The sequence below is a fragment of the Poecilia formosa genome, unplaced genomic scaffold, assembly GCF_000485575.1.
Source record: "Poecilia formosa unplaced genomic scaffold, Poecilia_formosa-5.1.2 Scaffold136, whole genome shotgun sequence".
Lineage (NCBI taxonomy): Eukaryota > Metazoa > Chordata > Actinopteri > Cyprinodontiformes > Poeciliidae > Poecilia > Poecilia formosa.
In genome coordinates this window covers 1680058-1696345 of record NW_006800075.1, presented here as the reverse complement: position 1 = coordinate 1696345, position 16288 = coordinate 1680058, and the positions used below count along the sequence as shown (strand labels likewise).

The 16288-nt window shown below is 35.7% G+C and overlaps 2 protein-coding genes and 1 long non-coding RNA gene across 5 annotated transcripts in view; all 3 read right to left on the bottom strand.

Annotated features, from left to right (window-relative positions):
• Positions 1-245: 245 nt before the first annotated feature.
• On the bottom strand, positions 246-1087 carry LOC107837353 (uncharacterized). Its single transcript, XR_001663375.1, has 3 exons — positions 1007-1087; positions 570-733; positions 246-384 (listed from the first exon to the last, which is right to left on the bottom strand). It is a non-coding gene; the product is annotated as an uncharacterized LOC107837353 (long non-coding RNA).
• A 2354-nt stretch (positions 1088-3441) lies between these two features.
• Positions 3442-11467, bottom strand: LOC103145167 (5-hydroxytryptamine receptor 3A-like). Its single transcript, XM_007562503.2, has 10 exons — positions 11329-11467; positions 10224-10384; positions 9078-9122; positions 8861-8970; positions 7696-7865; positions 7070-7227; positions 6588-6798; positions 6363-6503; positions 4594-4676; positions 3442-4501 (listed from the first exon to the last, which is right to left on the bottom strand). Exons 1-10 carry the CDS (start codon positions 11363-11365, stop codon positions 4256-4258), a joined length of 1362 nt encoding a protein of 453 aa, XP_007562565.1. The 5' UTR covers positions 11366-11467; the 3' UTR covers positions 3442-4255.
• A 793-nt stretch (positions 11468-12260) lies between these two features.
• The window catches only part of LOC103145182 (5-hydroxytryptamine receptor 3A-like), a 15842-nt gene continuing 11814 nt past the window's right edge, over positions 12261-16288 (bottom strand). For 2 of the 3 annotated variants that reach the window (XM_016676575.1, XM_016676579.1), the window contains 6 exons: positions 15878-16047; positions 14954-15114; positions 14596-14806; positions 14354-14512; positions 14073-14158; positions 12261-13105 (listed from right to left, as the gene is read on the bottom strand). In XM_016676575.1, the coding sequence (XP_016532061.1) occupies positions 12896-13105; positions 14073-14158; positions 14354-14512; positions 14596-14806; positions 14954-15114; positions 15878-16047 (997 nt within the window). In that variant the 3' untranslated portion in view covers positions 12261-12895. The remainder of the gene's footprint in view (positions 13106-14072; positions 14159-14353; positions 14513-14595; positions 14807-14953; positions 15115-15877; positions 16048-16288) is intronic. The other variant, XM_016676576.1, reaches the window with a different exon arrangement.

The following is a 16288-nucleotide window of genomic DNA, read 5'->3' as shown; positions in this document are numbered from 1 at the left end:
CACTCTGCCAATTAATTATTTACTTAAAATAACTTATTATATCTTGCTAAAAAAGTTACCTAAGAGGTAGTTTTGTCTTATTCAAAGTGTGCTAAGGTATTTTAACTAGAAATTAGACCAAAATTACTTGGTAAGATTTGTGCTTTTGCAGTGCAACCAAACAAACATGCTTTATTTTAGATGTTCTGTGACAGGTTTCTTCAAGATTTCTTGGATGAGTAACCAATGGGTGGCAAAGAAATTAGCAAAACTTTGTCCCATGCACTGTAAACAGATTTTTTTACTCCAGGTAGGGTTTATGTTAAATGATGTATTTCTAGGCACAAACAAAACACTTACCAAATAAATCCAAATATATGAAAAGAAAGACTGCTCAGTCTCTCTCTGTGGGCAAAGACAAACTATTAAATAACAAAACAAACTATACAAAACTGTGCTGTCCACAAAGAAGCGATAAAGTTCATCACCTGAGTCAAATATATTGTGTTTGTTTTAATCAATAAAATGTTTCTGATCTTTGACAGAGAAAACTGAAGCAGCAATATGTGGAAAAATTGCAGACAACTCACCACATCAAGAATTGCATGAACCTTCATCTCCAGGAAGATCCACGTTGAGTGCCTGTGGTGTTTCACGGGTCGGGTCAAAGTGTACTTGTCATTGTTTTTGGTCATGTTCAGGTAGTTTAAGACGGCTTGAAAACTGCATTCCTCCTGAGCTGGCACTTCACTTTCTGAAAATAGATCAACACACAGTGTGTGAAAATCAATTGGAACAAATGACACCCGTTAAATGAAGAACCTTAGCAATCTTGATTTGGGAAACCAGATGTATGTGATAATCAGGGTATAGATGAACATTTACAATGTTTTCTGAGGGATTCTGGCTCATAAATGTGCTTAATGTGCATTTATTCTACTCTTAATATCCAGAACTAGAAATTATGTGCTGGAATCATATTTCAACACAAATCTTAATCAAGGATATGACAGAAAAAGTTTTCCACCTCGAATTTGCTCAAAGATTTTGTGCTGTAGGTTCTGCTGGAAACTCTCAGCAAATGCATCTGGGAAGCAGAAAGAAAGAGAAGGAATCAATTAAAATTCACAGTAAATAATTAAACCAAACACAGCAAACTATACATCTACTAAAGTATCATGATTTTTTGCTTTCATGTATCTTATGAAAAACACCTTTTCATTGCTGTGACAATTCTTGGTAATTTCCTGCATAATCCCATTTGGTGCATTAGCATTTTCTTCCCCAACCTGTTTCTCATGTTGGGGTGCAAATACACAGCATATACTATTTAGGTAAGATAACATTTTCCCCGCATGGCTGAGCTTAAGTCATACCAAGTAAAATAAAAGAAACATTCTAAACATCAGTAGAAAACACAAATGTATCTTGGGAATTATCACTAATAATTCCACTGGAAATTTATTTTCATTAGTCTGTCAGACATTTTGCTCTCAACAGCCAAGGATTTCCTGCCTGAGTAAGAAGGTTTGTGGTCTGAGCTGTAATAAGATACCGCTGATGTAATGGACTCTAACCGTAGAAACTCCCATCACTTTGTCAAATTTCTAGATCCATCTAAATCATAAGGATATTTTTCATTCTAAATCAAACTTATCTCTTAACTTACTGTAAATGCATCTAAGTCTTTGACTCCTATTGCTAAAGATTGTGAGGTCAAATAAAAGCTCACAAAAGAGAAACAGAAAAATTAAATCTCTGGGAAAACAAAGGAGTTACATGGAAAGAATATTTTACTTTTCATTGCTGAGCTATATTTTACATTTCTTTTTTAACAACAGATCTGCTGCTAACTTAATTATAAAATATTTTTTCTTTTCATAAAACGCTAAATTTAGCTTAAACGTCCAGTTACAGCTCCATGCATTTTTGTTATCTTACCTGTAAGGAGAAGAAGAGGAAAGAAACGTAAAAGCATCTTCGCTGTGAGATTAGTGTCGACTCTTTCTGTGCTCTCATGTTTTTATGTCGCTGCCCTGCCTGCTGCGGAGGGAGGGGTGCACACTGTCACACTGATTCCTGCTTAATGAAAACACATTTTAGATTTTCTCTCAACATCTGAGTGGCACTGATCTTATCTGGACAGGTTTTTAAAACCACTAAATGGAATCTGCAACATTTAGTGCTCTGATTTTTTTTATTTGTATGTAGAAACACACGATTAAACTTTATCTTTGATATCTTCATGCTTGAAACCCCATAAAAATATTTTTTAAATACACAAACATACTTCGGAAGATATGAAAACTGTGACTAAAGTTCTGGCTGTAGCAAAATTATATCCACTGCTCTGGTCTCAGACGCTGCATTTCAATTACAAATGTTTGTCTATATTCTGCTAATATCCAAAAAAAACACATAAATAAGCTTGCAAAGTCATTAAAAATCATATCAACTGTTACATGACATATATTAATCCTTTCATACATGAATTATGATTCTTTGTCTCAGGATTTTTTTCCAATTATTTTTATTTCCTTAAGGCATAAAAAAGGTAGGAAAATAAATTTTGTAAAAAATAAAATAAAATAAAATAAAAATATTTTTATTTATTTTAGGTGATCAGATGTAATTTTCTCCAAATACAAAGTTGTTGCATCTAATACATCAGTAGTATTGTTCTTTAGGTGTTATCTGATGTCACAATAATTTTTTTTTACCTGCAAGAGTCGTCTAGAGTTGAAGGAGGGACTGGGTCGGTTGGCGTGCTTTTTTTATCTGTCGGCCATATTGGATTTAACAAAAATAATTTCTTGCATTTGCAGATAATGGCAGGTAGTTGATAGTGCGTTTTATGATTCTTTAGTGTCCACTTCAGTGGTCTGTGTGCATTTATAACGTAAAAATCCATAAGAAGCACAAGAAAATGGCTTTTAGATAGCTGTCCACTGCAGTGACCACTAATTGAGCCATGGTGCTATTTCTCATCATGAGTAAGAGACAAAACAGAAAGTGAAGCAGTGGTAGTACATGCTGCAAAAGAGACACTTTCGAAAAGATGTAACTCTGCCCACATAGGTGGGGCAAAAAGCTATTTTTTAAATATGATACAGACAGATTGGTGCAGCATGTAAGCTATATTAATATAAATTCTGTGGCCCATATTTTTCCTGTTTGTTTCTGACAGAATTGTTATGAAATCTGTTGCTTATTTGTTTGTTATGCTTAAATGCTTGACATGAATGCATCCACCTGTCTCAGCTCATAATTTAAATATTAATGACATAAAGCAGCACTTTCACTGGAGTGCTAAGTGGATATGTGAAACCACTGATGAGCTCATTAGCTTCGACCACAATATGGGAAAACTGGGCTTTTAGATAAGATCTTAAATATCAGAGACAGAACAATCCTTTGAAATCCTGTGGGACTAAATGATCACCAGAACCACCAAGGCAGATTTATGGGTGCAGAACATCATTTATTTTGACAATAATAGAGAGATATGCCAGGTTTATATACACGTTTCTACCTGAGGATGCACATCTAATTCAGGAAAAACCTTCACAGGATGAGATTTCCATTTCTCATTGCCAAGCAGCCAGCATTGTGGCTCTATTTTCACTTCAAAATATTATACAATAACAAAGCAGACTGGTTTTTATTTGTCAGCAAAACTTAAAAAAAACTTATCAGTTCAAATTATTTTATACCAACGATTTTGTTTTCTGAAAATCCCCTCTACTTTTAGACCATTATTTCAGAAGCACATAATACTGGTGTGACTGAATTGCTTTAGGTTACTGGGAAAAGAAAAACATAAATCATGCTAATAGTCTGATAAAGTTGAAGTTACAATGGATCCTGATGGGCTCTATTGTGTAGCTGAAAGTATTTGATTTTTGCATAACTCTGTAAAGTAAATTTGTCTTTCAGCCTTCAGTACTCATTTATTTTAACAGCTTTAATCCACAACATGTTATTTTACTGTGCTGGCTTGTACACTTTCAGCAAACTATAACGTCAAAATGAATTAATGAGATAAAAGGAAAAGTGAATGTTTGACAATTATTAAGACTGTTTCCTCTTTCTTTTCTGCCACTAAATAATTTTTTTTTCAGCTGAACAACGTCTGATGAATAGCTTTACTTTTATACCACTGCACTTTAATACAGAACAGATACATTAATCAGGTCATAATAATAAAATCGGGATGCAGTTATTCAGATGAATGCTGACTTGGATCACAGCTACATAAATGTAGACCTGAATTACGTCATGAAGTGTCAGTGGAATCACTTTTCCACTCTAAGAAAAGGAGGACCAGGAAAATGCTGACCACCAGAACATAGAAAAAAAAGAAAGCCTTGTCAACTCTTGTGGCCACTCTGTTCCAGTAGCCACTCGTCTCCTCTTCTTTGTTGGACTTGAAGAGCCGAGTCAACGTCTTCTCCATCGCCCTCAGCTCATCTGCAAGCCTCTCCAGGGTGTAGCTCTCCCCCAGCAGTTTGCTGCTTCTGTCCTGAAAAAAGTGATTTAATAAATCAGCTCACAAAAGGAGCGATGTCTTTTGCACTTTTGGTTTTTATGCACCGATAATGACTGAATGCTGACCTCTTGGGCACCAGGCAGGATCTCGCCGGTTTCACTAGAAGACACGTTGTAGACAAATCCACCTGAAGTCCAGTCATGTGATTCTGAAAGAGAGTTTCTAAATGAATCCTGAAAATTAACACTAAATGGCAGTATATTAAACTGCATTAGTTTGCATATAGTTTCATCCACAGCAAAAACATTAAATCTCACCAAGTATTTTTGGTCTAGTTTCTTGTGCAAATATCTGAGTACATTGGAAATAAGACAAAATCAACTTTCAATGAACTTTTTAGCAAAATATAGGAGCTTATTTTAAGTCATAATTCCTTTTTATTGATTTTTTTAAAAATTGTTCCACTGGAAGATTATTTCACTTATAACAAGGGTAAAATGTTGTGTTTTATGTTAAATACGCTTCCAGTGGATCTAGTATTTTTTTTTTATCAATAGAAAGAAATTATTGACTTAAAACAAGCTCCTATATCTTGCTGAAAACTTACTTATAAGTTAGTTTTGTCTTATTTCAAGTGTAAACTAGACCAAAAATACTTGGTAATATTTTGTTGTTGTTGTTTTTGTTTGCCTGTTGCAGTGAAATATTTTTAAGCAAAAAAAAAAAAAAAACTTGTACCAACTCAGTGTAAGCAAAATTGTTGTACTATAATTAGGGCGACTGTAACTAAACTAATTTGCTATAATTATGACTGGATTGGTTTTGGAATAAAGTAAATTGTTTTGAGCTGAATGTAACAAAAACTTCATCAAATAACTGCATATAATTTGGAGCTGTTTTTAAAGTGCCTTGACATATCAGTTGCTGTCATTTATAGTGATTGTAACAGACTGTAAAAAAATTAACTTTATGGTGTTTGATCTTCGTGAGTGTTGTTGCAGCATATTTCCTGAAGAGGGCAGCAGATACACAATTTTTCAAAAGCAGAAGTTTGATTAAATGTTGGACATTTTCATCACTTTCACTCTAACCTGTTTGTTTTTCTTCTTCACTAGAAAAATATTTCTTTCTAAAGGATTTCATTTCTTTTGAAAGAATAAATAAATTCACAGAAAATTTCCAAATGAGGCTGCTTATCTTTGCTTCTCTAAAATTCAGAAATTACCTGAAATAACAAAAAGAAAACTTAAAATCTTAATTGTTTCACCAGCAAAACATGCAAAGGATTGAACTGTGATTTTAATGTTGATTATTTTAATTATTTTTTCATGTTCAGTCTGTTCCATAAACCACCTGAAAGGTTGTTTTAAAAATAATAACAATAATATTTTAAAAATTGCAAATATTCTTATAAAATATGTGGAAGTATTCATTAGTGGAATTTAATTTGTTTTATTGATAAACCCATGAAGATGTTTATTATGTAACAGCTGCCTGTTGTTAATAATTGCTTATAAAAGAGATAATATATTAACATTTAGGCCAGTAATGGCCAGTGTAAGTCCTCAAAGGTTGGTGTCCTGCATGTTTTAGTTATCTCCCCTGTTCAACAAAATGTAATCAAGTTCAGTTGTGTTTAACAGCTATATCATTTTTACAGAAATTATGTAATGTAGAGGAGATTTTTCATGCATTTCACTCAGCTATAATGGCGCAGCATCACATTTTAAACTTTGAGGTTGAGAAATGGAGTTTAATACTGCTTCTGGCTTTCAATGAAGAAGCTTGAAATGTTAAGCTGCAGACAAACAACTAATAACTTCAAAAAAGATCCCAGTTTCCCTGTATTTGGACAAATTTAATCTCCTATCTGTGTAGCAGTTGTGAAAGCTGCCTTTGTTGGACTTGATAGATTCCTGGATCATGCATCCGTCTCTCTCTGTGTCTTGGAAGCTTTTCTGTCTCAGATACATCACGAAAATCGTCTCCAGGAGGCTGAGCATCATCAGAGCAAAAATCCCGATGCAGTAACCGGCTGAAAAGGATCAGACAGGACAAAGTGAATGAAGTCAGGTCACGTTTCCTGCACAAAAGTAGCAAATTTATCTGACCATCTGACCTATGAGTGGGACTCTGTCAGAGGAGGAAGGCAGAATTTCATTGAGAATGAGCTGCAACACTGTAATGGCCAGCAGCACAGTGACTTTAAAGCTGAGCTTCTCTCCGCCGTAGTCTGAGATCATGAAGGAGGCCAAGTCCAAACACAAGAAGAAGAGAACCGGCAGCAGGAAGTTGACAATGTACAGCAGAGACCTCCTCTTCATCGTGATCTGGGAAACAAGATTTAGATTAATATTCAGCAAAAGCAGAAAATGGACCTTTGAGACAAAGTTTTACCAAAATTTGGCTTCTTGAAATGCAATAAAACTGTTTTTTTAAAGCATTTACAATAGATCAGACTTCAGTGAAAATGTAATTTTCTGCATAGTTTAAATACAGAACATGATAAAGGTCCTTCAATGCTAAAGCAGAAAAAGTAAAGAAAATTGCAGTTTTTAAGGCAGTAATCAGATGTTTACATGTAAAACTAATGATACCTACAGTATAAATGACGAGATCTTGATCAGTTGAAATGGTAGCATTGTTTGCAGTGACGATCATGTCGATGAACAGCCACTCATACTGGGTCCGCATCACTTCCCGAGACCACTCTGTGGCCTCTGAAGAGTTGTCACTCGGCTGCAGACGGATCTCCCTGGCTGAAAAAGAGGGGAAATGTTGTAACAGCTGTCCTAGATTTTTACCAGAAAAGCCTTTAAGTGTCTCTCCAGCTCTTGCTTTTGGGAAATAGACTTGTCTTTATTCCGTTTATTTACATCCATGTGCATTTTATAGCAAAGTCAACAAAAGTAAAATGAATTAATGATTAGTTTCAGCCACCTGAATATTTCTAATCAGAATTTCCTGTTAAGTTTCCTTGGCTATTTATCTGCTCTCCACAGCTTGTTGGTTAATTTCATTTACTGATAACACATCTAACAGGAGGAAATTAGAAAGGAGGAAAGCATAAACATACAAAGAAGCAGTCGATTAATGCCGTCAGGTAATGTTGATGCGAGTCAACAGTTGTTTTCTGTCAGGACTGTCCTGAACTTGATCAGTCCCGCTACCGCTTAACATTTCACATGTGGAAAACGTTTGTAGATGTGTTGGAAACGTGCTCTCACCCGTGTGTGTGATGGACTTGAAGGTGAGGTTGCAGCTCTGAGTGTCAAAAGGAAACTTGTATATGTGCATCCTGCAGGTGCTCACTAACACCTGGTCATTCTGAACTTCAACTTCTCCTTTGTTGTTGATGGTGAGGTAAGGACTGGGAGGGGCTTTGTCTTTCTCTGTCCTGCATAAATAAAAAAAAACACAAACAAACTAAGTGATTATGGAGGTTTGAAAAGCTTGGGCTTCACACATGACAAAGGATAATAAGTATTATACTATACTGTCACTGATATTGAGTTGTGTTCAATTGTTGAAGGTTCTGCTTGTCTGTTTTCCCTGGAAAAAATAAAATCTCCAGATTCAAACTTTCCTGCACCATTTCTGGATACATCATTTCACTATAGCTGTCATCCTCTCCCTGTCTTAATCGTTATTTTCTCCACCCTGGACACATCCATATTCTTAATTCCTGTCACCTCCAGCATCTCATTCATCTCCGCCTGGTGAGCCTCCAGTACAGCAGCCCTCATCGTTGCTGGAACAGCCTTTTTCTCCAGCACTATTGTTCTCTTTTCCATCATTTTGTGAGCAGCGCCATCATCAGGACATGAGTCTCCATCGTCCTCAGATCAAACTTTTTCTGAAAATTATTCATCCTGTATTCCTGTATGCACTCCTTGGACCTGATGAACATCTTTCAACACTTTTCGTAATGGAGTAAAAATAAATCACCATCTGTTTCATACTCTGTAGGTCAGACGGACCAACAATGACTGCGAGCTTTACCATCCGATCCGTTTATTTACCCCTTTTATCTTTTTATCAGTTTCTTATGAATAAGTGGGTTAGCTTTGCTAATTATTCTGTCCTGCAAGATTACAAGTCTGCACTGCAGCTCTTCCTTGAAAATTAGAAGTTTACAATCTTCCACCAAATGTTTATAGTTGCTTTCGAGTCGCAGAAACCACCTTATATTTAAATTTTAAGAGACAAAAGTGCAAAAGAAAAACATTTAGCATTTAGCGGCACACCTGAGATTCAGAAAGGCATGTAATATTTATTTTTCAAGTTGTTGTTTTTTAATCAGCCTGAAGATTAAACATTGCAAAGTGTGAGGGTTTTTTGATGTTTCTGCACCACATGGAGGATTACACTAATTCACATATAAATACTTACATTTCTTCAATCGTAAGATCTGGTTTCCATAAAATTTCAGTAGGTAGAGAAACATTATCAATTCCACAAAACTCATCGGGGTCCCAAGAAATGTATTCGTTGTTCCACCTCTGAAGAGAAAAATAAAGAAAAAAGAGCAAAGTGTTAAAGACAAATTTCTCAGTAAATCTGAGAGTTTCCATTCTAACAAATGGTAGATTTGTTCAGAAGAACTCACTGTGACAGTCCACACATAAGGAATAAATTTCTGGTCTTTTTCTATCTGTAGAGAATAAAATGTGAGGCAAAATCATAACATAATGCAAAATCCTTCAACACACAGTGTGAAGTTTAGATTACATTAACATTACTGGGCATTAATCCAGTCACAAACAGGAAGCGTTTCCACTCAGTTCCTCTAATGAACTCTAAATCGTCTTCTTCTGCATTATCACAGTTGATGTTAATGTATGGCTCATGTATAAGATTGCTTCTGAGGAAACCGCTATGTACTTGTAGAGAACTGCAGGCTATTTTTACAGCTTTCTAGAAAATGTTGGAGGAACCTTTAAAAGCAGCATGGTTTGTCAAGATTTAAGTGCAATTTTAAAGATAACACTCTTCCTTTTAGAATAAATAAATAAACTGTTTCTAAATAATTTTGAGTATTTAAATCACTAAATAGTCAAGTTGAGCTCAGCAAAAGTAAGGACAGCTACAGAAGAAAGGAAAGGAATTGGAGAGAGTTTTTTCCTCAGGATTTCAAAACACTTAAAAACTCAGCTTTATTGGAAGGAATGGCCAGGTGTTGTTTGTGAGCATAAAGTTTCTCAGTTAAGAACATGTTTTTATTTTGAGTTTTTTTTTTCTTCTGTCACAACATGTCTGGGAACTCACACCATCATTTGCTGTCCCTGTGGCTCATTTTTTGCTCTGTATATGAGCTAATTGAAGGAGAGGGCATTGTGCTGCAGCTGCAACAGTTATCAGAAATGAAGCATAAACTGGTTTGTGGAGAAAAGCAAAAAATAAATAAATAAATAATTTAAAGTAGTGTCAATAGTTTTGTTCTTTTAAGCTATTTTGTCACCAGCATTTATTAATCAGGGTATACAATCTAGGGAATTTTGAATCCCTGTGTAGGGTGCTGGTCTACTAGGTATCCTTATTGTAGCCTACAAATCATGAGCTACTGAGCTCCTCATTATTCTTCTCTGGAGATAAAATCACAGTTTTTGACTCCGTTCTCTGCTGCCTTTGTTTTCTTTCAGAGCTTTTCTTTATTTTGCATATTTCTATATTTTTCACAAGAAGATGAATCACAAACACTTTTGAAAAAAATTCTGTAACACCTAGCAGATATTAAAAATAAATGATTTCTTACCACATCTAGGATGGCATAGAGCAGAACTTCCAGTGACACTAACGTGGGATTTTTGTAGTTTTTGACGGGCCGGGTCATGGAGTACAGCTCGTTGCTGCTTGTCAGGTTTAAATAGTTCAAAACATCCTGATAACTGCAGTTCTGCTCAGAATGAATCTCATCTGCAGACGACAAACAGCAAAACATTTCTCAAAAACAGCCGTCACATTTTGTCAATCTTTAATGAGATTGATTTCATTTTGACTACAAAAATGCATTAGCTCCTGTGTGGTTTGTATTCATTGCTTCTGAATTTATGATGAGGACATCAAAAACACCGGTTCACAGACACATGTAGTAATTATTAGAATTGATTGTGGCCATTAAGTGGCCATTATGAGACTGTCGCTGACACCATTACAGGGTTTTATACAAGCAGTTCACTAATTATTTAGTAATGTCGGTGTTGTGATCCGTAGTTTTCTGTCTTTATTTTTGGGTTTTTTCTGTGTTTATTGTGATTCTGTTCCCTGTGAGTCTCTGTGATGTCCTGTCCTCCCTGTCTTGATCGATCCCAGCTGTGTCTTGTTCCTGTGATTACCCTCCCAGTGTATTTAAACCCACCTGTTTGTCTTTGTCTCTTGTTGGGTCCTTGTCTATGAGAGTTTGTCTGCTGGCACAGTAGAACTGTGAAGTCCTGTGTCGGCTTTAGCTCGTCGTGTCAGTCTTTGTGAATTCAGTTGCTACCAGTGCTGAGTCTCTATGTTTCCGCTCTGCCGTGCTGCCTGAGATCTGGACTATTTTGAGCTATTCTCTTCATTAAATTCATCATTTTCTCCTACTACCTGGGTCTCTGTGTCTCTCCTCACCACCAACAACCACTCCTTATGACAGTCGGTGTGTAGCCCAGGAAAAGTTACCTCTTTATCTCTCAAGGATGTCTGTAAGAAAACCTATTATTTTGTAGTTTGATAAAAGAATAAGTATATACAAACAAAAACACAATCAGCTAATTAACTCAGAATTATTTCAGCAGCAGTACCAGGCAGACAACATATACAAATAGTTAAAAATAGTTTTTAACAATAAATTTAAACTCATTAGGCTGAATATTCCTGAGACTTACCAGAGACGAGGAGCAGAAAAAGGAAACCAACCAGCATCTTGACTCCCTCGTGCGTATTTGTCCTTTCAGCGTCTCTTTTGAGTTGATGTCTGCATGGTGTAGTACTGGAAAGGGGAGGTTCAAATCACAGCTGTAGCTGGAGGTCTGGTGTTTTTTGCTGGTTTTTCATTTTCTCCAGACATCCATTCTCAGACAGAGGCCACACCCACATCTCCAAAATGAATGTATAAATTTACTTGCAGATCAAGTTACAAATGGAAACGTGCCCTGATGGTACATTAGATATTCAGTCTGGATTGTTTCCTTATTTTGGTGAAAAATTTCCAAAGAGAAACATGTAAGACTCTGCAAGGCGAGATCGTAATTGAATCTCTTTCCCCAAGCAAATGTAACATAAACAGGTGATTTGTGAACTCATTGGCACCATTAATTCAAAAGTCTCTTAATGCATACAGATCAATATGACAAAGGATTACTGTAAAAAAAATTATTTTAAACATTCTTATCTTGAAATGTATGAATGCTTTCCTTTTCAAATTCGAAAACTGAATAAGATATTAAAATATATCCACTCATTTAAAATGTTTTATAGGGAATACTCATGTAATATTTATAAGATAAACAAAACCATTTTGATTTAATTTGATAAAATAAAGGTTCAATATCCATAAATGTTTGGATAGTTGTGCATTTGAAGCTCAACATATTTTCACTTTAGTAGGAAACACAACACAACTCTCTAAACGTCTTGAATGTATGAAACAGGAGTTCAGCACAAGTAGACCAGATACTTGCTGTAATGAGTAAAATTAATGTCCATCATCCTGCGTAATATGATTATGGTGCACAAAATAGCAGGCTGACGACAATAAATATGATTAATTTATTATGTAAAATGAGCTGCAAGGTGAAAGAAGGATGATACAAGAGGATCAGACTGAAACAAAAAACATGTTTTATTACTATGGCTTTTTCCTTTTTCATACACAAGATATAATGTCTTAAACTTTATTATTCCAGTCATCCATGCAGGGATCTTCTGGTGCTGCTGCCCTGTACAAAACATTTATCCTAAACACACTTTTTATTTACAAAGCCTATGGTTATTGGATATTTTAGATTGGAATAAACACCCACTGTGTTGCTGCATAAAATATACCAGGCAGGCATCTGCATACAAATGAAAGGAAATGTTGCATGTTTAAAAAATTGCACCAAGTGGGTCTAGATTTTAAGAATGAAGGAAATTTAGTTATATTTTATTGTCTCCATGTGTTAACATGAGTGTATTAATTTTCTGTTTGAGTTTATTGAGACCCACATGGATTGGAATATCCCGACTATAAAGTATTGTTAACTGGATTCTCAAACTTTGCTTCAATTTCAATTTCAAACCTGCATAAATTTTGATTATAGTACAAAACAGAACGCTTCTAAAAGCACAGATAATATTTACAGTGACATTTCCACTCCAGTCATCATCCTTGGTCAAAACTTCGGCTATAACTTTCGCTAAAACACTACATACTGATCGGAATTGTAGTATAATGAATGATTTTCCTTTTTCTTAAGAGTACCACTCCATAAGGATGAAGGACAGGAAGAGCAAAACAGTTAAAACATAAAAAATAAAGAACAGTCGGTTGATTCTCCTTGCCCAAAATACAGACTTCACTCTCTCCTCTCTGGGGCCAAAATGTTGATGCATCATGTTCTGCAGCTTCTTCAGCTCACTCAGCAAAGCGCTTGCATCCCTCGAGTGGTCGCTGTTGTTCACCTGCAGCACATAGATGCAGTCGGTTCACTGGATTTTACTTTCAGATTCAGCTTTTTACAACCTTGTTCTACTCATCTCTGCCTTGTTTTTTATTCTGAGGAATCCGAGTGGTACGAGACACGAAACTGAAATCCTAGTATTGTCTTACCATGTTAAAACTATATTGTGTTACTGTGCAGAGGGCTGTGAATAGTGAGACGTGAAGTGGCTTTGCATATAGAAACAGAATGAACTTTGGTCTGATCATGACTTTATCCTGTTCTAAGATTATCTAAATTGAATATTTATGTAGAAAAAATGACTACATATTTCATATTTCACAAAGCCTATATTAAACAAAGATTGAACCAATAAAAGAGTTCTGGAGTTTGATTTGGGCCCAGTGGTCTACAGGCTTTACAATCCAGAGCTATTCTTGTTCACAGTCCAGCTAAATAAAACTTGTTTTGAGCTGTAAATCTGCTCAAAACAATCTGCTCAAACAATAAATATGCTTTATTGTTTGAATAAAGACAACTTTTAATATTTGATAAATGTCTGCTTTAGGAAATATATTATCATTTTTAAAAACGCAACATTTTATTTCTATTTTTAGGTTTTGAAATTAAGAAAAACAAACATTTGCAAAAAGATGCTAGATAGATTTTCTTTTGTTTACTTTAATTTGCAAGACTTGTATTTGTTACATCAATTTAAAAATATTTGTTGGTTTTTCATTAACCCTCCACCACCGTGTGTGACAGTGGGCACGAGATGTTTGTGCTGATTTGTACATGAACTCGGACTCAACTTCAAAGAAAGAGATCGGATAGTACCAAAAGATAATCAGAAAAAAGATAAACCATAAATTATTCCTAAATTAGAAGTGTGTTTATTCTAAACTGCATTCAATTGATTTTTTTCAAACCAAGTGTAATAAGTGTAAAAAAGCCTAATAATTTGTATAGAACATGCACATGATACTTACCTCGTCATCCACAGTAAGGAGCTCATGCTGCTTCTCACCTTCACAGACTCTGTGGCTGCAGCTGCAGCCATTTTGTTTTTTAATTTCTAAAAGAACAACACATTTGTTAGAAAAAGGAGCATGGATACATCTTATTATTTAAACATACAAACTTTGCAGGATTTTTTTCCTTTTTTAAAAATTTGCATGGGATTCATTTATTGTAGGTACATAATGAACTAAAAAACTACACATTTTATATGAGTGGAAACACACAAACAGTAATATAGGGTGTGTCTCACCTGTGCTGCAGTCCTTTGTTTTCATTTGTTTATTTTTTTCCTCCCCACTGTCACACAAGCCGAGTTCATCTTCAGAGTCTTTATCTATCAGGTACGTTACTAGGATTGTCTCCAGCAGACTGAGCAGCATCAGAGCAAAGATCACAATGCAGTAGGTCGCTTAGAGACAGAAACAAGCGATTAGTGACATTTGTTTGAGTTTCTCAAGTCAAATGGAAACTCTTCAGTTCCCGGCTTTTTACCTATCAGTGGAGTCTTGTTGGACATGGAGGGCAGGATGTCATTAAGGATGAGCAGGAGGACAGAGATGGCCAGCAGCACCGTGACTTTGAAGCCCAGCTTCTCCCCTCGATGGTCAGCGATGAAGAAAGAGGCGAGGTCCAGGATGAGGAAAAACAGGATGGGCAACAGGAAGTTTATGACATGGAGTAGAGGTCTCCTCTTTATGGTGACCTGACAACATTTAAAAACAAAGAAAGGTTGATTTTGAACACTTGGTTCAAAATCTAAATCTAACTCACTAGATATTGCCTTATCTAGTGAGTTTGTTTTATCATTGCACCCCTTTGCTGACTTATTTTTGTTTTCAGCGTTGTTTACCTTGTAAACTAGCAGTTCCCAACGCCTATCATACAAGCTGATGTTGGCGCTTTCGACGGACATTTTCAGGAACTCCCACTCTCCCTGTGTCTTCATTACCTCTCTGGAAAACTGTGTGGCCCGAGAGGAATTTGAGAAAGGAAAAATTCGAATTTCTTTTACTGTTGGGAGATAAAAGAAAATTAAATGAGGGTCCAAGCTGCTAAGGAGTCTGAGCGATTGGTGTAATAATCTCTCGGATGATGACATAAGCATGAAACTTCTCACAATTGTTCCCTATCAGATATCTATCAATTTCAGAAGTAATTGCCTTAGCAGCGGTTGCTAGGTAACCAGTTTTGGACAGTAACTGACTGCTAAAAAACATCAATAACTTTATCTTTAGAAAAATTCAATTTATTACAAGAACTATAAAACCTTATATTGAGAAAAATGGCAATACTAGTAGCTATTTCAAGCTCTCAAAAAGACTATTATGTTTCCATCTAGAGCTTTAAATTTTAATAGCTTGTGTAACTAATGGATTTCGATCAATTAAATGCTTCACCAAATTGTACCTCCATTTATTGCCCATCCATCACCATTTCATCCTAATCTGTTTTGTAACCCAAACAAATCTTTTGATTTTTTCTCTGAACCAAATTTATCTGTTTCGTTCTCTTTGCATGGTATTTATTTGATGTACTCAAAATAAAATAAACTCCTGACTGCTCAAACTAAGATCAGTACAAGTAACTTATTTCTGTAAGCTATATTTATTGAAGATGCATAACTATAGTTCCAAATAGTTAGTTATTCTTTTTCAACATGCATTAATCAATCAATCAAATTTATTTGCATAGTTTAGCAACAATTTTACTAATTGCTCATTAGTATCATTGTTTTAAAAGTGTATAAACATGGGGGCGACTCACAGATACCCACCACAATGTATCGCAGAACCAATGGACAGGCTGCACTCCTGCGTGTCAAAAGGAAACTTGTGGACGTCCATCTTGCAGGTGCTAATCACCCGCATGTCCTCGTCATAAAAGACAGTCCCATCATGACTCACCAGAATGTATGGATTTTGAGGAGAGTCATCCTTCTCTATCCTGAAACATTACTCAGGAACACACACACACACACACACACACGCACACATGTTTGTGTTGCTATCTTTGTGGGGACTTTCCATTGACTTCCATTCATTTCTACAGCCTAAACCTTACCTTTACCCTTTTCCTAACCATCACATACCTAACCCTAACCCTAACCAAAACTCAATTCATAACTTAGTCCTAACAGGGTTTTCCCTTGTGGGGACCAGGCTCCGGTCCCCACAAGGAGCAATTG

What these genes read in the sequence shown, in the direction of transcription:
- LOC103145167 (XM_007562503.2), bottom strand. Translation starts at nt 11,365, where the DNA reads ATGCTGGTTGGTTTCCTTTTTCTGCTCCTCGTCTCTG. An exon ending in TTTTCTGCTCCTCGTCTCTG is followed by an intron (nt 10,385 to 11,328) that starts GTAAGTCTCAGG and finishes TGTCGTCTGCAG; the next exon opens with ATGAGATTCATTCTGAGCAG. An exon ending in TGACAGAGTCCCACTCATAG is followed by an intron (nt 6,504 to 6,587) that starts GTCAGATGGTCA and finishes GATCCTTTTCAG; the next exon opens with CCGGTTACTGCATCGGGATT.